Source organism: Verruconis gallopava (genome assembly GCF_000836295.1).
Source record: "Verruconis gallopava strain CBS 43764 unplaced genomic scaffold supercont1.7, whole genome shotgun sequence".
In the NCBI taxonomy this organism is placed as follows: domain Eukaryota; kingdom Fungi; phylum Ascomycota; class Dothideomycetes; order Venturiales; family Sympoventuriaceae; genus Verruconis; species Verruconis gallopava.
In genome coordinates, this window is record NW_015622143.1 from 188,827 (window position 1) to 207,287 (window position 18,461).

Here is an 18,461-nt window from a genome sequence, read left to right on the forward strand (position 1 = left end):
AATATATTCCATGTACTCATATTCCCCTCCCTTTTTTCCTCCCCACCCCTCAAATGGGGGACGATTGCCACGATTAAGCTGACTACACATGAGATTAAAGAGAGAGAAAGAGAGAGAGAGAGAGAGAGAGAGAGAGAGAGAGAAAGAAAAACATGAGGGAAAAAATTGGGGGTTTTTTTTTTAACGTGCCGCGAAAAGATACGTAAGAGTTTGGTGCCTACTTTTTCCTCGTTTCCATTTTCTTCCTTTTGTTTTTCTTTTTCCTTCTCCTTCTCGACCTTCCTTTTTTTTTTTTTTTTTTTTCTTTATTATCGCCCTCTCCCTTTCCTTCCTCTTCCTGGGAGGAGGGCTTCTTTTTGTCTTTCTGACGTCGCCGGAAAGACGAGATTCAAGGGCAGATCGTTCACGAGGTCCATGGTCGTATAAACGACGAGAGGGGAGGGATGAGGGTTTCGAGTTCCGGGTGGTGTACATTCTTTGTGCAATTCTCGTGTGGCACTCGCGCACTTGCTTGCATGCACGCACGTGTACACACACACACACACGTATGAGCCTACGTACCATACATACATGACCGATTCCATCCTCCTTTCCTCTCTGACAAAGACGTGAAAACACAAAGGCAAAAAGGACGTGAGACGTAGGCCTTCATCGAGTCGCTGCTGCGCGACGCTCGACAGTAGCAGCTCGCGATGCTCGAGCCAAACATCGGAAAGGAAGCCTTCCCCCCCAACCCCCCTGATAACAAACCCAGCGAATATCTCCCTCTCATAGAAAATGTATCTGATATACGTATGTAGTTGTATGTACATGCACATTCTGCGCGCAATATATGAATGAGAGGGGAAGTACGATGGGGAAAAAAAAAGACACTGAAGTCAGCGAGAAACATATTGTAGGGCAGTTTGAGAGAAAAAGAAATAAGGTAAGGGGAGTGGGTATAACGACTTGGCTAGACCGCACATGAAACGAGAACGATTTGCTATAGGATACAGAGACTTGATTGCCTAGCGGGTGTGAAAAGAAGAGAAAGCGAAGGAGAGAAAGAAAGGGAAGAAAAAGGAGTCTTAAAAAGGCATGGAAAAAGCCACGGCAGGTTTCCATTCAGCGTTCCGTTGGGCTGAGCTGCTCGCCCTCCCGCAAGGCCGCTGCAGAGAAGCTGCCAGGGCTTCTCCGTATCCCCGTTGGCGCGACATCCTCGGTGTCTTCCTCGACAGGCCCTGGGCCAGGGCCGAAGTCAGGCTCTGTGAAGACGGGCTTGCCTGTGGCAGTCGCGCGCCCCGCGATCTCGGCCTCGAGAGTGGTAACTGAAGGCGCCGATTGCGTCGCTTTTGGGTCTAGCGCCTCGCCCTCCAAGCCCTCTTTGGCGCTGCCGCCGAGGACGTGGCTGGACTCGGTCGAGCTGGGCTCCTCGGGCACCGTCTGCAGGCTCTCGCCATGCGGCGACGTCGGCCCACTGAACAAGGATTGCTCAGCAGCGGCCGTCGAGCCAGCTGGCCTTTCCGAGGCCGGGGGGGAGGCCACCTTCTGCGGGAGTGGCACCGCATGCGCTGGCATTTCCCTGTCCGAAAGACGGCGGCCCAGGACCTCTGGCGACTTGAGGTGCTGCACCTCGAGCAGCGAGTTGCGCCGCAATTCTTCGAGCTTTTGCGCGGGGTTCTTTAAACATGTAACACGTTAGCGCTGCGTCACTGGGCCGGTGAGCCAGGCGGGAGGGCTGAGCATGGGCTTCAAAGGAGACGTCAAGATCTCCGTCTGCGCGGGCGCCGTGGGTGTCGTATCGCCACTGCCTTGAACAGCAGTTTCTTTTCCGACTGCAAGAAGAACCACGCTTTCTTCCGACGGCGTAGCGACAGCTTCTTCCGCGAGGACGCCCCTTTCACCTTCTGCCTCGATCTCGTGAAGCACCTTCGTCGTCGGAGACGAATCAGACCTCAGCTTCGACACGCCTTCCGGGCCAGCAGTCACGGTCGCGGACGGACCGCCGACCGCCGTGCTTGTAGACGAGAACGACAGGTCAGACGAGCTTTGCCTGGGCTTCGGACGCGGTCGTAGATGTGGAGGCAACGGTATATCATCCCACGCATTTTTCGCGGGTGGAGGCGGTCGGGGTGGCGAAGGCAGACGAGCAGGCGCAGCCGGCACAGCGGCAGGATGATTTTGCTGTTGATACGCGATGGCAGGAGAAGCAGCAGGATCATGAATATTCGCATTTTCGGGCACAGCCTGTTGCTCGCCCTTGGCGAGGGTTGAAGCAGAAAATGCAGAACGCGAACGATGGAAAGCAACGGGGGTATCAGACGAAAAACCGCATTTAGGACATACCCATTCAGCTTGATCTGGAACACCTTCCGCCGCTGGCAGCTCGCCTGCCTCGTCTCGCTCCTCTCCCCAGAATGTCGGTCGTCGGATCGGTGCGGGTGTGACTGGTAGACTCGGCCTGTCGTCTGCCGATGGGAAATCTGTTATGATCAGACTCTCCCGTCGTCCTGATGGGGACAGGACTTCTGGAGGCTGGTTTGGAGCCCTTGCTCGATGGCGACTTTGCTGAGATTCTAAAACAGCACGAACATATCGTTCAATGCTGGGATTTTCGTCCCAAGCGTTCGCCTGAGGAGAGAAGGGCGCAAAAGTTTCGTCAGCAACTGCACCTGCTTGCGGTAAAACGATCGAGCCTGGCTTCTTTTGGTCTTTCCTTTTACGATCCTCTGGCACCATGTCTTCAGCGAATCTCCTGGTTGCCTTTGGTCGATCGGGGTGTTCGTATTCCCAAGGGAAAATCGGCTTTGGTGGCTCTTCCGGCTTGGGTTTGGACTCTGGAACTTCGTACCACATGTCCTTCGGCGGTTCCGGGTAGGAAGGAGGAGCACGGTACAGGTCTTTGCTCTCGCTAAAGTCGTATTGCACCGATGGGAAATTGGCGGCTTCAGGTCGTGATTCCGCCGGCGGGGCGCCCACTGTAGCGTCCCATTCCAGGTGCGGAGCTGAAAACCTCCGTTGCTGGACTGTGGGAGGAGGCTCTACCCGACCACGCTCTTCGGTATCGTTTCTTGCTTCCGGCTTTGACAAAGGCTGGTCCGCGTGAGGCGAATGCTCATGCGACGTCACTTGGATTGCAGGAGCCGGTGGTGGAGTAGCAGGAGCTTGATGAGGTACTAGTGACGGAGCAATGTCAGTAATGGCCGGTGGCGCAACTCTTTGTTCTGGAGGAACACCGTAGAATTGATCGTGAGTCTCTCCCGTCACGTTCTTCTGTATGACCATCGTCTGCTGTGCGAACGGCCTTTGAGGATCGTATGCCTGTGCAAATTAGTGCTTCCAGCGTTGCAAGTCAGCTGGTGTGGAGCCATACGGGGTTCTTGAGGTGCCGATCATATACGGCCCACCATTGATTGACAAGATCTCCATATACATTGCCCTGCTTGCCTCTAGCCTGCCTGCCTTTCATCCAAGGTTTGTCCTTGCCGATGAAATGCACGGCCTTGATGTTGCTCTTGTAATGCCGGTAGGCTGGCTCCCATTGATACTCGGCGTTGGGCGTACAATTGTAAGTGAAGCTCAGCCTATGCCAGCCACGGTGCTCGAAGTACTGGTTTAGCAAGCCCTGGTCTGCTCCATCGAAGCTGTCTCCCGAAGATGCCAGCGTCTGCAAGGCCCAGAAGTCGCCCATGTTAGGTGATATGACCATCAAGCCGGAGTTGAATGCATCCGGCCATCCTATGTCTGGCGCCGCAGCAAAGGGGGCGTCTATATCAAACAACTCGTCCAGCGCTCGCAGAGCAACAATATCAGCGTCGATGTACACAATCTTGCGAAACTGGGTCTGCCGCCAGAGATTTATCTTTGTAAATGCGTACAGCAAGTCTCCCCGGCCCATAAGGAAGACGTTGCCGGGATTCGGGTTCGCTATGCGTTCTACGGGTATCACGATATCGTACAGGCTCTGCATTGGCTCTTCGTTAGCCGCCATGGGCTTCGGCAATGTTATGGATACAAACAAACCCTCAACTCCGTCACGGCATCTGCTGACAACGATTCGGGTGTTATCATGACAGCCAGCCTCTTCTTCGTTCCATTATCCCGCAAAGAATGGGCGAGAACGGCGGCTCCTGTGGGGCGTGTTAGCTTTTGGCCGAGCTGTGGTTTGATGTCATTGTCACCTGGAAGGTATGCATCGTTCATTACGAGCTGGGGCGCCGCGATTAGCAGAGTTCCTCACAAGGCAAAGTACAGGTGCGTACCGTGCAATACACGTCCTCGCCGCGAACCGCCATCTTGTTTGATGGAGGATGGGTTGAAGGGGAGGAGACACGAAAGAGCGCTCGGCGGAAAGATTGTTTGTATGCTGCAGGGCCCTGCACAATCAAGCTCTGGGCGAGCTTCGGAGGCGGGGAAAGCAAGGATGCCCACTGCGCAACGGGCTCGCGCACGCCTCCAAATTGGCTCACCAGCAGGCCGTCTTACCTCTTTCTTTCCTGGAGACGGTGCAGTCTCGCCGTTGCCAGTCGATCCCATGCCGCCCATATATGCAGCAGCTGGAGTCACGCCACGGAATCAACGAGAGCGCAGCGGCTGCGACCCGCTGTGACGGCAGGACGACGGAGCCGGCGCAGGGAAAAAAAAAAGGCTTTCTCTTGCTCGCAGGCAATTTCCCACGCGCTCACTTGCCGGGGCGCTGCTACAGCCAGAGCCCATGAGCCGTCGAGTTGGCTTCTTGCGTCAAGCTGCAGCGTCTGCACCTCGAGCCTCAGATGACTCCCCAAATACCCCAACTCGGGCGTCACCGTCGTGCTAATCCGCCTCGATCCATGTAGCGCAGTCTGATCACGCTGCCTCTGCTGATCGGTCCATCCTTCTCTCTTCTGGACTAATCCCACGCCTGTGCCGTCTGTCTGGATGTCGCGGCCTGGCTGATCTTTGGCACGGCAGCGGGACGCCCGCAGAGTTCAAGCACGGAGCAACGTTGAGCGCCACAGAACGCTTCTCCAATGTGTTTTTGATACCGCTCGTGACACGCAAGGGTCTGTAGCTAAGGTAAAGGCAAGCTGGGAAAGTCAAAAAAATGAAGGCGTGACAGAAGGTATCCTGTGGACTCGGGTTGGTTGCAGCCGAACCGATGTCTCGCGGCACGAATGCGCTGCACCAACCTCAATCACTCAACACCGCGAGCTTGAAGGCGACTCATCGTTTTTTTTTGGACCTTCTTCTGCTCATCGTAGTTCTGTGGTGCATATGCACGGACAGAAATTCGTGCCGGACGGACGGCCGTGGCCACCAGAACCCCGTTCCGTCATTCCGCTGCCATTGCTTAAGACCTCTGCTGCTGCTCCAGGAAGTTCTACGCTAACAATTATGGCGACGATGTCTCACTCTCTGGAGGCTAGATTATCGTGTTGCACATCACTCCGTGTGCATAGTTCGACCGAACTCATCCTGTGCTCCGCGTTTCTTATCAAGATCTTCGATTCGGCCGTCGGCATCGGCCGAGCTGTGGCTACGTTTAAATCTTAGGCAAAATCCGTAAGATGCTCGCCTTTCCCACCAGCAATCGATTTGTGCAGAAGGCATGAGATCAAAGACTCTACTCACGGCCTTGTGGTCGCTATGCTTTTCCTTTGATGCAACTGGCCATAGCATGCATCGGCGAGATGTTCCACCACAAGATGCATTGTATGCATCATCGGGTCTAACAATCAACTCGGTGCCGTATTCAACACGCGTTCACTGGATGCGCAGAGCAAATGAAGCTCTGTCAGAGCTGGCTTCGCCATGTCCGTTCGCCGCCTTCGGTTCCGTCATCGTAAATCACACCGACACCTCCGGCTTAGGCGAGGAAATATGCATCGGCGCAAATGCCAACTCTGCAGAAGGGAATCCAACGCTGCATGGCGAGATTGCAGCCATTAATAACTGCTCCGAGGTCTTGCAAGGCCCCCGTTTCAACCTTAGTGCTGCAGAGGCCCTCAGCGCCATGAAATCGCTGAGTTTGTACACAAACGCGGAGAGCTGTCCCATGTGTGCCTCAGCGATCAGATGGGCCGGCTTCAGAGAGTATATCTACGGCACTTCGATTGATTATCTGATCGAAAAAGGATGGGGCCAGATACGGATCAGCAGTCTAGAAATCTTCCAGGAAAGCTTTGATCTGCCGAGTCAGGCAAGGTTGATTAGCGATGTGCTTAGGAACGAGACAGACGTCTATTTTGGGTGGCAGTATGATCCTGCCGCACCATGTCCCTCGGGATGTTCGAGGGAAAGGGTGTCGGGGTCATGCATACGGGACTGAAGATGATCGCTTCACTGCAATAAAATATAAAGGAAAAGAAAGAATCACTCTCGGACGAGACTAGGTGTTGATTTTTTTTTAAAAAAAAAATATCTAAACGCGTGGTTTTGTATAAGGATCCGTATGTTGTAAGATTTTGATGCGAATAGTCGAGCGATGGCTCCAAAAGTCAGCACGACGAAGCACAAAGCTAAGTCGCCCACAGACTGCGAGGCGCAAGAAGGGCCCCTTGATCGTTCCACGCTCGATCATACATTATGCATAGTCGTTAGAGCATGAATATTACCAGTGTCATCCAGAAGTCAAAAATGTCCTTAACGAGGTAACATCATTCCGCACCACTGAACTTCCGGACAAACCCTAATGTTGAAATTGAACCCAGGTTACTTCAACAACATCCTTCAAGCTCATATAAAGAGTCTTTTTATCTCCACTCTTTTGGGCTCGCTGACTCGGCCGTACTGCGGACACATGCGGAATATCTCCAAGCTCGTCAATGTGAACCTTCGCACGACGTTTCATTGTGGGAGCACGCGCACATATGTCGACGTTCTTGAAAGAGTCTCAGAAACAGCTAAAGCAAGTAAAGGCAAATCCGTCTTTGATGGTTTCTAGTCTGCAGAGCTTCTTCTCTAATCGATAGAGGATAGAACTACTACGCGTTTTAATGACAGACTGCTTTAGCAACGATCTGGCTAGTCGATCGTCTCAAGATCTTGTTGAAGTGGACTCTAGTGTCTCCGGAGGTGATGTTCATCAGATCACTGAGACAGCGACGAAGTGCTTCGACGGACGCGTACAGACGCAGTAAGCTTCCGAGCAGTACCAAAGGAAACAAATATGCCGGGTTGGATACCAGACCTCTCGGAATCAAAGGGACAGTCAGGGACGCTCACAGCCTGAGCTTCAGCGGCGCAGATTCCATCTCTGTTCGCTCCTTGGACAAGCCAATGTTAGCACCCTATGCACAAAGAAAGGTCAGATAGTAGATTGGAAGTACAAGACGAACCCCGACGTTCGTTTTTCATTCTGCGCTCATGTCGTTTCCCGACATGGTCTGCCTTGCAAACGCGTATGAAGATCCCACGTGTGGAGCATGGATGGAGCTTGGACCACATCCGGTCTGCGCAGGTTGCTGCAGTGATTGGTCCGAAGCCACCGTTTACGCAACATGTCCTCTCACTCTCTCCATCGCTTCTCTGCATCTCGTCTGCTTTTGTGATCAATCCAATTTCTCGAAAACGCTCCCTCGCATACTCTATTCTTCGTTGTCATTCTCTATCCGAACTTTTGGAAGGCTTCCACCTCATATATTAAGTTTAAGAACTCCGATCCAGACGTCACCCCAGTCTCCATAAACCTGGGGATTTACATCCCCACAATCCAGCTTGTCCTCGAAAGCTCTTAACCCATCTTATCTTCCGATCGCATCACATTCGCAAACATGCGCACTTCATCAATACTTCTTGCTCTTCCGGCACTAGCTCTGGCCGAAACCCAGGCACGACTGGGCTTTTTGGACAAGATCAAGGCCGCGTTCGAGACTGCATCCAGCTACATCCCGAGCGCCATCCCCTCCGTCATCCCGGACCCCGTTGATGCTGGTGCAGCAAAAGTGGCAGCGCGTGCGGTTCACCAGCTCACTCTGGACAACTGGGAGAGTACCCTGTCGTCGGAACGATCAGAGAAGAGCACCGGACCTGAGCAATGGATGGTGTATCTCACTGGTGGCAACAAGACATGCTACGGTCTATGCAACGATGCTGATGCTGCTTGGAATGTATGTCGCTCACGTCTGATATGGGAAAAAACGGTGGCTAACTTGGAACAGAAATCAGCAGCGGTGCTTGCTGTATCGCCCGACGGCCCGCATCTTGCCACCGTGGATTGCGAGCAGGAAATGATCCTATGCAATGCATGGGCTGCTGGTCCTCCTTCGATTTATTACTTCCTGATTCCGCAGCCTCTGCCCGATCAAACTAAGCCAGCGACCACCGTTCACTACATTCCTCTCAACAGAACCTCGGTGACTGCTATCGAAATCACCGAGCTGTACACCAAGCAGAAGTACGCAGAAACTGCACCGTATGAAGGCTATTTCCATCCATTTGACAGCCCGCTGGTCAAGTTTGGTGTAATAGTTCCAATGGCCTATGTCATGTGGGGCTTTTCAAAGATGCCAAGCTGGCTGCCTATGGTCTTAGTCTCGTTTCTTTCAAGAACGTTCATGTGAGTGTCAAAACCAATCCCAAAAGCTCGTTGTACTAATAGGATGCATTCAGGGGTCGTCGGCTGCCACAAGCTCAAGGTGGTGCTCAAGGTCGTGGGGCACCTGCACCAGCAGCCCAATAGAAATAACTAGGCCGCGGGCGAGCGCACGAGAAATCACGCTACACCCACGTGACCTTCACGACGACCGTACGACTATGGTGGAAGGGCGCGTCAAGATCGACAAATCTTTGGCGTTTCTGGGGAGCAACATCATCGTATGGCTTGTTTTATGTCTGCGCTGGCGATAAGACAGGCCAACATCTTTTGCCGTCAGGCCATCATGCAGATACCTTAGGACGACTTGAATTAAATTATAATGCTACCTTTTTTTCCACTGCGCACGAGTTCGTACATTCTGTATCCAGTCTCCCCGAAAACTCATCGACCACCTTCAAATGAAAAATCAAACGCTGATGTAATTCAGTTCCTGTGAGCGAACCCTTTCCGAGATCTATACACAATCTGCTCCTCCATTAGGGATCTCTGTTCGGCTTCTAAAAGCATATCAAGAAAGGGAGAATGTCCTGCTAAAGCCACATGTTTTGCTCTAACGGAAAAGCATGGGGTTTCTGGTGAAAAAAAAAATACCTCAAATTGGTGGATACTACCAGGGCGCGGTGAACTGTTCGACGTCCATACCTAGGCCTCTTGTTAAGGCACCAAACTAGCATCATGTCATTACTCTGTCCTCGGCTGTTCTTGTTCTGGTAGCGGTCCTTGACGCGCGTCTCATCCTAGAAATGTTCCGTAATGGTACTTTTCCAACGCAGCACTTCTCCCTGGGCGTGTAGTAGCGTGTCGTAATGTGTCGTGAACTCATCCTTAAAATGTTTTCAATGCCGCTTCGCCGAAGGCGGCGATGGCTCTGCCTCGGAGAATGTCTCAAGACGTTGGATATGCAATGGCTCCTGAAACGTATGGCTCTGGACACCTCCCGGTCCCTTACTAGGAGATAGATGTCCGCACTTTCTCCTTTCCTGGTCGTGTGATAAAGAAAAAATTTCGTGGCATGAATGAAATATATGAATGACTACATTCTGTTAGCTTAATTGTCCATTTTAGAAGGAGTTCTAGGCGTCCACTATGATTGCCTACAGTTCCGCCTGCATGGCAGAAACTCTGGCGCGGACGACCTCCACTGGCACTGGGATATGATCGCTACGAATCTCTTCGAGAAGGTCTGAATTAAGTAGATGTGGGACGATCTCTGGCGGAATCTCTTCGACTGGAAAGTAGATGTCGTCCATCTGCGGAACATGCCAGACATTGTCAAAGTCCCACGGTTTCAGGTAGGCCCTCTGTTGCCACGGCACGTAAGAATTGTAGTCATTTCGACGTGGAATGCCTGGATAGCGGCCATAGCGTCCGTTCTCCGATGCAACGCGCTGGTCGCCTTCCCAACTCATCTCTTCGTGATCCGGCCATGTCACCAGGGGCCGAAAAGGGACAGCAAATGGCAGACCCCAACGCTGCCATATGGTGAGCTGGGAGAGAACAGGGCTCCGTTGAGGGTGGTTCGGATGGTGATCTCCGATCATGTTGGCAAACGCATCGTCGAGACGACTGTTGCCGAAAATTTTGCCGTGGAAGGCTGCCGGCAGGTCCTTTGGCGGATTCTCTAACGTGGCGTAGATTTGCTGGTTCCGGATCCACTTCGCCACGGCTATGTCTTCTGCTATCGCCATCTCAACCACCTGGTGGATGTAACTGCCGAGGCTTCGTGGGACCACCTCGCAAACTTTGCCTGGTGCTCGATGCTCAGGATAGGTTCGCACGATACGCGGCTCTATGCGCTGCCACTGTTTCCGCACACGCTGAAGAAGACCGGGAGCTTCTCGCTCGAGACGTTTGATGATGGGATCAACTCGATCGTGATTGGTGACAGTCAGTCGCCTCATCGTCACCGGCCCTATGACGCTGTAGTTTGACTGAGCGAACACTGAGCCCTCGATGTCTACTTTTGCAGCAATTAAATTTCACTGCTTGTGACCGCAAACGGCTTTTAGACCGGTATATGTAACCTAGAACCATTGAGTTAGCTTCCTGATACACCGTCTGGTCCGTTAGTTCGAGAGCGGACGGTGAGATGTGAGATGTTGGGTTCAGAACTGGTGCAGCCGTCGGCAGATTTTTTGGATAGATTATCACGGGCACAATATGCTGAACTCAAAATCTGCCTAGCCTCTATCATCTACTTCGCAGCTCTGGCCCACACATTTCAAAGACACTTCTCCCCCACAACCCTCCTTTTTTTTTCTCCTTCTACTGCAGCACATCGTGCGGTGGACTTACCGACCCCGTTTGGCAGACGAACAGTGATTTTTAAAAAGAGAACGTATTCACCGCTACGGCGTAACTCGACTTGTCGTTTTTGCTCACGCAGGTCCAAATTTCGATCAAGTTACGTCCGATATCCCGATAAATGTTCCCCCAAGACCTGACCACGCCTCCAAGACCTCGCCCGGCTACGCACAGTCATGAAAGACCCAATTCGTTGTAAGAACTGAAGTTGTATACAACGACAGACTGAATCATGCAATTTCTTCAAATGCCAACGGCAAGGTCTTACTCAGATGTATCTTCTACCAAAAAAAAAAGGGGGGGGAAACGCTTTCTCGAATGCTATGAGTGTTATAGATATGTTTGCCCACGCCCAAAGACGTCAAACTGATGTGACGGTGAGAAAAGCCGGTGAAGGCGTAGCTGCCTTGCTCAATCACCAGAAATTGTCAAGAACAAGCGCAAGGCTTTGAATAAGCACTTGGACCCATCGTCCTCGTGGCAAGCTGACCGAAGGAACACATGACCTAGCGGCCGCGGACGACAGCAGGCACTCTGCATCCGCTCGATCGTCGGCGCCATGTGAAGAACGTATGTTCTGGTCCCGTAGCCATGCCCACCCACCGCCTGAAAGCCACCAGGACGCGCTCGCGCCGCCGCTCAATGGAAAGAGGCCTCCCGACCCGACCGTTGAGAGAAACTCATTGTAATCCCGGTTTCCAGCAAGATCCATTCATCTCCCGTAAGCCACGCCTTCCACCTATCAGCTTCAGTTCTTAGGAAGAGAGAGAGAAAACAACCCTCCGCGTCGTGACGAAGTCTATTGATTCTTTAGCCGTGCATGCCTTAACCCATTCCACTCGTGAATTGGACGGTCGTAACCGTTATCCCGATATCGGCTTCAGATACGGAAAACGGGAAGGGGGGGTGACCCGGCAAAAAGACTAGGACGGCCAAGGACTCCACTTTCAGCGGTGTGGGGAAACGAAACGGGACTTGAAAGGGAAAGAGGGGGAGGGTATACAAAGAAGAGAGAGAGAGAAGTAAGGAAACAAGGAGAGAGGAAATTGAACATGTCCTCCAGAGCGACATGGGCATCGCAGGATGTTCAGGTTCGATTGCGACTCGCTCATTTTTTTGGCGTTTATGTAATCCTACTTCGCGACATGACCACGATCCGAAAATCCGTTTTCACGTCATATAGAGACCGCAGGGACGAAGTGGAAAAAAAAGGGGGGATTTGCTCGGTAGCCTGCGATTGCGGAAAGAGGAGCGCTCAAGAGCATCGGAAGCAAATGACGCCGAAATTTCGCTTCCCTTCCCCTCCCTTGCTTCTTTTTTTCGTTCGTCTTACAACGTCTCCAGAACTCACTAAGGTATGTCACCCCACGTCTCACGCTGCGCCATTGCCTATGATGCCTTCACCAAGGCCCCTGGTACTCCGTCCAACATCCAAGAACAGCGATTCGCATTCCTCGACATCGTTCACGCCAACCTCTCCACGGCCGCCCACCCGTGCAAGTACTTGAGCAGGTGCCAACAGCTGCAGCGCGTACCTCAGACTGACCCTTACTCCTGCCTCACTGACCTTCTGCAGGGCATCCTCGGTAATGGCCAATTTCTCTGTGTCGGCACGCTTCTTGACGATGAGCTTGATCTCGTCCGGGAGGTACGGATGCGTGGGAATGATGAGAAGGCGTGCAAGAAGATCTTGAGGAATGCCATGGGCCGAAGGCGGGATGGAGTCATCATCGGCGCCGCGGATGGGCGTTAACCCACGATTAGAAGCGAGTATTACTATGGGCGAGATGTGTGACTCGAGCGCGCGGGTCAGGAAGCTAAAGGATTCAAGGTCAAGCATGTGGACCTGACGCGGGAGACAGTCAGTCACCTATCTCATCGCGCGCAAAACGTAGTTGAACTGAGAGAGGAAAAGATTGAAAGCATACCTCGTCGATAAAAAGCACACCAGGAACCAGCTCGGCGACACCCTGATCAATATACTTGTTCACAACCTTGTTAATCTCAGCCCGAAGCTTCTCCGTAATTTCTGTTTTCTTCGGCTTCATCAGCTGGCCCATCATGCTCATGACGTCCTGTCCACCCTGCGGCCGTGCATTCGCCACGTCCAGGTCATGTAGTGTCACGTCCTGCACAACCTCCTTTTTCTTGTGCACGTCGCCCTTGGGTACCGGAACGTATTCTTCAGCCTCCAGGTCGAACTCGGTCGCATACGCGTCCGAACGACCCACGCGCTTAACCGCACCCGTGTTGGCTTCAATATAGATGACGTCGCCAAGGCGGACACGCTCTTTCTGAATGGCCTCGTAAATGGATGGGTCTAGGCGTAGCTTTTTGGTACCGCGTGCTGACTTCAGCGTCAGCAGCAAATGTGAGATCGTGCGTCCGTAGCTGCCAAGAGGGTTTTCTGTTTCCTCCGGCGTGAGCTCGGTGACTTCGCCCTCGTAAACTTCCTTCGTCTCCTTGACCCGAAGTCCTGTTGTTCACAAGCATCATGTTGTCAGCAAATGGAAAACGTGCAAGCGCGTTCAGAGAGCTAGAAGAGCTGGATTGAAAAGGTGCGTCGTCGTACCGATTGCCCGTCTAAAGTTCTCCATGAGCGCCTCCGTCTTCTTCACTTCCGCCGAATATATTTCGCTGCCCACAATTGGACAGAATGGCACTTTTGTGCCCAACTCTTGCGACACGGCTAGCGCGAGGGCCGTTTTGCCTGTGCCTGGTCCGCCAGCTAACAGCACAGCCCGTCCAGACATCTTCTTGGCCCGAATCAAATCGACGACGATGCCACATGCCTGATCCTTATGTCAGCAACCCCGTATTTCGTTACTGTTGTCATTATTGCCCATCTCGTCCATCACTTGGGCCTTTGAATGCGTTCGTACCTCTCGCGCGGCCGTCTGGCCCACAAACCCCCCTGCGTTTTTGTCTGCCGTTCCATCTGGCCGTAGACCCAGGCCCTTGATGTGTGAATGTGTCGCCGTCCGATTTTCCCTGCTGTTTCCCTTCACCTCGCTGATCTGTACGCCTGGCGCCATCTTGTGGCGCGACAAGTCCGTTCAAAGTCCCTGAGACTTTCCGATGGACAATAAAAAGAGGCGGGCGCACACGATTTTTCGGTGGCTCAATGGATTTGTGATGTTTCGTGCGTGCGCTGCGTTTTGCTGACGAGGGTGTTGACGTCGTGTCCGAGTTGGAAGAAGCGTGGGCGCAAAAAGTCGATGGAAAGCTTGAAGGCGAACGAAAATGGGCGAGGCGACGCGCTCTGAGCTTTCCAGAGAACAACGACAAGAGGAGCATGGGGAAGCCCCAGCCGCAGCGCACAGATCACGTGCACACTCATCACCACGACCAAAATTGGAATTCGTTATGTGTCCAGAGAGAACGGTAATTGTGTTCTTATGCGAATGATGCTGGGAAGCAATCTGTCATAGAGGAACTCTGGGAATGTCTGGGAACTCTGGAAAGCACATTGTACACGCGACAACGAACCACGTCCATTCAATTTCGCTTCGCTCGACCCCTAAAGCTGCTGAATCTCATACTACAAAGCGCAGTTTTGCAATCAGGAAGCAGGAAGCATGTGTATTGCCCGTTTCCATCATGCGGCATAGAACGCGGAAAGTAGCTTTCCTCCGCAGACGTTCTTCGGCAAAACCGCCGAACTATCTGATCGATACCTCTTCATCTGTTTCTCGTACAAAAAATAAACCACTTGAACCGTCCCCAGTTATAACTACGTAATGGTGTCACAAAATTCTTTCAGCACTCGTCTTTGCGGGCACTGCGCCAGCAGTAATTATACATATTCGTTCGTGGGAAGAAGGGAAATGGGGGAAGGAAAGAAATGAGAAGCCCAGACGACTATAGAGAGTGGGGATCAGAACGGAGAGCGCCTTCGAGCAGGTCGAAAGCGCCATGCCGTCACAAGCAAGCCATCATTCTTCCTCACTCGACTCACTGTCGCCCTCATCTTCGCTCTCATGGTGCTGAGCAATAGGGCTCGCAGACGAGCCGGAAACTCCGCCGCCTTGCAGCTTCTCTTGCAGCTGTTTGATGCGCTCCTCCTGCTCCTGCGCTTTCATCGGCTTGTTCTTGCGGCGTGGACCGCCGACACCTGTGGAACGAGCTTGGTACGTGTCGTCCTCATCGTCGTCAACATAATCTGGGCTAGGTTCGCGCTCGCGCTTTGGAGCAGAGGCTTTTACAAACTCCCAAAGCTTGTAGACGACATCCTCTGGGATCTCATCAATGTCGAGCTCAAGCTCGTCATCTTGGACATTCTACGACATTGGATTAGCATTTGCATTGCGCAAACGTTGGCCTGATCAAGACTTACTGCAAGAGACGGCACGCCATTTCGAATGATCTGGACCGCCTTGCGCATCTTTGCTTCATCCAGATTGGCGATGCCTTCGGACACTTCTCGCTTCTGGTCCAAGGTAAGCTTCTTGGGCTTCGATGCCTTCTTGGGCTTCGACTTTGGAGCGGAGACGGTCTGGCTCTTCGATGCTGCTTTGGGCTTGCTGGAGCTAGCTTTTGCGGATTTGGACTTGGTCGACACCTTTGGCGACATGCGTCGGGTAGGCTGGATAAGCTGTTGAGCCTCGGCAGAGAGTGCCGCGATCTGGGCCTGGATTTCCTGCATGCGGCGAATGTTGGGATCCTCGGGCTCCTCTTCTTCCTCCTCGACATCCTCCTCTTCCTCTTCTGAGGCCGGTTCGGACTGGGGCTGGTTGTCTGCAATCCATTGATCTTTGTTTGCCCACAGCTTGTCGAAAAGCTCCTCCGTTTCCTTGCCCATCTTGAAGACAGCATCGGTAGGAGGATTGAACTTGTAGCAGTTCGCAAAAACAAGCTTGCAGTCCGCATGAACTTCCTTCGCGCTCGAGTACTGTCCGTTCTTGAGGTTGGTCAGGATGGTGCCGAAGTCCATTGGCTTCTTGATGATGCGTAGGTAGTTGGGGATGTTGAGAGCAACCGGGTCAACAGGATACAGGAAAGCGTAGGTAAAGGATTGATGCTTCTTCTTGTGAAGCTCTGCAACAACTGTCTCTGCGAACCGAAGTTCGAGCTGCGCCTTCTTTTTCTTTGGTCGCGCAGAGCTTGCGGGCAAGTCGCGTTTTGGAGGGTGAATCTCCCGCTTGGGACGGTCGTTCTGCGCCGAAGAATCGCGCCGTATGATCGGCATGCCATGCTCGTTCAAAAAGCCGGCTGGCTTCTCAGATGCGGGTGACTTTGCGGTCACTGTGCTAGCTTGACGAGCAGGTCGTGGCGCCTTGGGAGCCGCAGGCTCAGATTTCTTGGGCTTCGACTCAGTAGCTTTTGCAGCCTCGCCTTTCGGCATCATGCTGACACATTTTATGAAGTACGCACGCAGCGATTGTCCTGCTTGTGCAACTGGATGCTGTGGGCCGTTGAAAATCTGCGAGTTCTGCACCATCGTTTCGAAGTCGGTCATCAAGTCGTCCGCCGTACGGTATTTGCCCTGCTTCAACTTCTCTTCCATAGTTTTTAGATCCATCGGGTTCTTGATGATGTCGGGATACGTGGGAATGTTCAATGCAACATAGTCGACAGGAGTAAGGTAAGCCAGCGCACTCTTAGTCTTCTTTGCTTTTCGGATCTGCTCGAGCAAGAACTTTGTTTGCGTTGGGGTGATCGGGTTCGAGTCCAACGGTGGTTGTTTCGGTGCTGGGATGGCGGCTGGCACCGACGTTGATGCCTCTGCGTCAGCCGCAGATGCATTTGTTTGCTCTGGCGCTGATGCCGCCGCGCCGGTAGGTGCAGCTGGTTGTGCAGAGTCCGTAGCCGCTGCACCCTCCTCCGTGCCTTCTGTCTTTGCACGCTTTGCGACTGGTTCTGCCTCCTCGTCCTCTTCGCGCGGGCGCACCTGACCCGCCGTTGCTTGCTCTTGCTGGGTTTGTGTTTGGGTCTTGGCCTCCTGTCCGGGTACTGGTAGCGTCGATACCACTGCAGACACATTCGGAGTTGCTGCTGGCTCAACGGATTCCATTGGCTCGTCCGGTCTCTCCGCTAGGCGGACTGCATCAGTGGAGACGTGCGACTCGGATGCTGCTGGGGCATCCTCGCTGGTGTCCATTTTGTCTTCCACGGGTGCCTCGGTGGCTTCCTGCTGCGGCGCTGCTGGTTTGGTGTTAACCAGAGCTTCGGGCTGGCCTGTCGCAGCTGGTGCAGCTTCAGCAGCAGGCTTCGACATGTCTGTAGGAAGCGGCTCGTCACGCACGTCAGACGTCGATGCAGCGACCGCAGGTGGTTCTGTCGTTGTGGACAGCATATCGGTGGCCGGGACTGTCGAATCTGTTGCGCTGGCTGGTACGAAATCTGCAACACCAGACATACCAGCTTCGACGTGCTCTACAGGTGCAGTGGAGGTGTCCTCGGCCGCGACCACGACTTTTGTGGCGCCAGCACTTTCCTGGGACGTGGAGTTCTCTGACGTGCCGTTGCTCATACCGTTCTGGGCCGCGGAGGCGTCAAAAAGTGCGTCGTGGTGGTTCGTGTTTCTGGCTGATATTAGTACGGACCGGATGCTTTGGGAATGAAAGATGACGTACCCGTTGAGTTGGGTCTTTTCGGACAGTTGAGACGTGTCCGGTAGTTGTTGTGCCTTCTCTGGTAAGGCGGGGGGTACAGCGGGGGTATCTGAAGCCATGACAGCCATGTGTGGGGAGCGTCAGCGCACTCAGCAAGACATTCGAGTGATGCGAATCGATGCGCGACGGGTGCGCAGTCCGTTGCGGATAAGTTTTGGTGATGCGCAGCGGGCGGCGGTCGCGTCGCGACACAGGTTGCAGGTGGCAGCTGCGCGCCGGAACAGCCAAGCGGTGGGAAAGGTGACTTATGTAGATGCGCGGTGGCGATAGCGAGGCGCAGCTGGGACGGTCGCGATGACTCGACGGCGATGTGCAGACGCCGGCAAAGGTGGGAGGTTGGAAGTTGGCGGCGAGGAATCGCGGTGGGTAGACAAAAGCTCTGGAAGGGCCAGCGCACGTGACTCGCTCAAGGTGCGGAAGCTGCACGTCGCGACGCAGCGTTCAGATCGCGTGCAGGCGCGTCGAGAAAGCAACAAAATAGAGGCCCCGGAGCAAACGGGCCAAGAGATAAAACGTACGAGTCAACTAGCAAAAGTCACTCGCAGCGATCGGCCGGGGGACAGTGGTTTCCAAAAAGAGATTTTCTTTTTTCTTCGCCGCGAAGGAAGAGAGCAGCAGCGCGCGGTGGTTGGGAAGCGAAGCGCGCGGGACGAATGTGCGGCTGCCGGGGCGTTGGACGGGCGAGGTCAGGTGACGGGCGAGGGGCCGTGCGGAGGGCGGGCGTGGCGGTGTGAGGCAGAGGGAAGCGTGAGCGTGCGAGTGCGAGTGCGTGTGCGTGAGCGAGAGCGGGTGCGGTGGGAAAACTGAGCGTCTTATGATTTCGTGCGAGTGCGGACCCGAACACGCTTTATGGAAAAATCCTCACGGCTCAGGCTCCAACCCGGCCCCGTCCAAGGCTGCAATCTGTCTCTTTCGCCAGCCAATCACCGCCCGTTTCCGCGGGACCCGCCCTGCCCGTACGTGGTCAAGGCGTTCCCGTGTGGAAAAAA

At 53.6% G+C, this 18,461-nt stretch overlaps 5 protein-coding genes across 6 annotated transcripts; 2 read left to right on the top strand and 3 right to left on the bottom strand.

The window, feature by feature from the left end:
- Positions 1–294: 294 nt before the first annotated feature.
- Positions 295–4,505, bottom strand: PV09_02709. 2 transcript variants are annotated; one of them, XM_016355798.1, is made up of 6 exons: positions 4,242–4,505; positions 4,161–4,188; positions 4,003–4,109; positions 3,353–3,943; positions 2,326–3,300; positions 295–1,659 (listed from the first exon to the last, which is right to left on the bottom strand). In XM_016355798.1, the coding sequence occupies exons 1-6, from the start codon at positions 4,272–4,274 to the stop codon at positions 1,105–1,107; spliced, it is 2,289 nt and encodes a 762-aa protein (XP_016216104.1). In that variant the 5' UTR covers positions 4,275–4,505; the 3' UTR covers positions 295–1,104. The 2 variants fall into 2 exon arrangements, with proteins under 2 accessions (XP_016216104.1, XP_016216103.1); XM_016355797.1 differs by having other exon boundaries at positions 295–3,300.
- PV09_02710 (uncharacterized protein) lies at positions 4,442–6,585 on the top strand. The gene has a single exon (XM_016355799.1). It carries the CDS (start codon positions 5,567–5,569, stop codon positions 6,284–6,286), a length of 720 nt encoding a protein of 239 aa, XP_016216105.1. The 5' UTR covers positions 4,442–5,566; the 3' UTR covers positions 6,287–6,585.
- An 829-nt stretch (positions 6,586–7,414) lies between these two features.
- Positions 7,415–9,324, top strand: PV09_02711 (uncharacterized protein). The gene is made up of 3 exons (XM_016355800.1): positions 7,415–8,066; positions 8,118–8,515; positions 8,569–9,324. Exons 1-3 carry the CDS (start codon positions 7,731–7,733, stop codon positions 8,636–8,638), a joined length of 804 nt encoding a protein of 267 aa, XP_016216106.1. The 5' UTR covers positions 7,415–7,730; the 3' UTR covers positions 8,639–9,324.
- A 2,591-nt stretch (positions 9,325–11,915) lies between these two features.
- On the bottom strand, positions 11,916–14,111 carry PV09_02712 (RuvB-like helicase 1). The gene is made up of 4 exons (XM_016355801.1): positions 13,741–14,111; positions 13,431–13,650; positions 12,787–13,334; positions 11,916–12,704 (listed from the first exon to the last, which is right to left on the bottom strand). Exons 1-4 carry the CDS (start codon positions 13,891–13,893, stop codon positions 12,231–12,233), a joined length of 1,395 nt encoding a protein of 464 aa, XP_016216107.1. The 5' UTR covers positions 13,894–14,111; the 3' UTR covers positions 11,916–12,230.
- Positions 14,112–14,263: 152 nt separating this feature from the next.
- Positions 14,264–18,276, bottom strand: PV09_02713 (uncharacterized protein). The gene is made up of 3 exons (XM_016355802.1): positions 17,434–18,276; positions 15,195–17,382; positions 14,264–15,138 (listed from the first exon to the last, which is right to left on the bottom strand). Exons 1-3 carry the CDS (start codon positions 17,538–17,540, stop codon positions 14,794–14,796), a joined length of 2,640 nt encoding a protein of 879 aa, XP_016216108.1. The 5' UTR covers positions 17,541–18,276; the 3' UTR covers positions 14,264–14,793.
- Between the last annotated feature and the right edge of the window lie 185 nt (positions 18,277–18,461).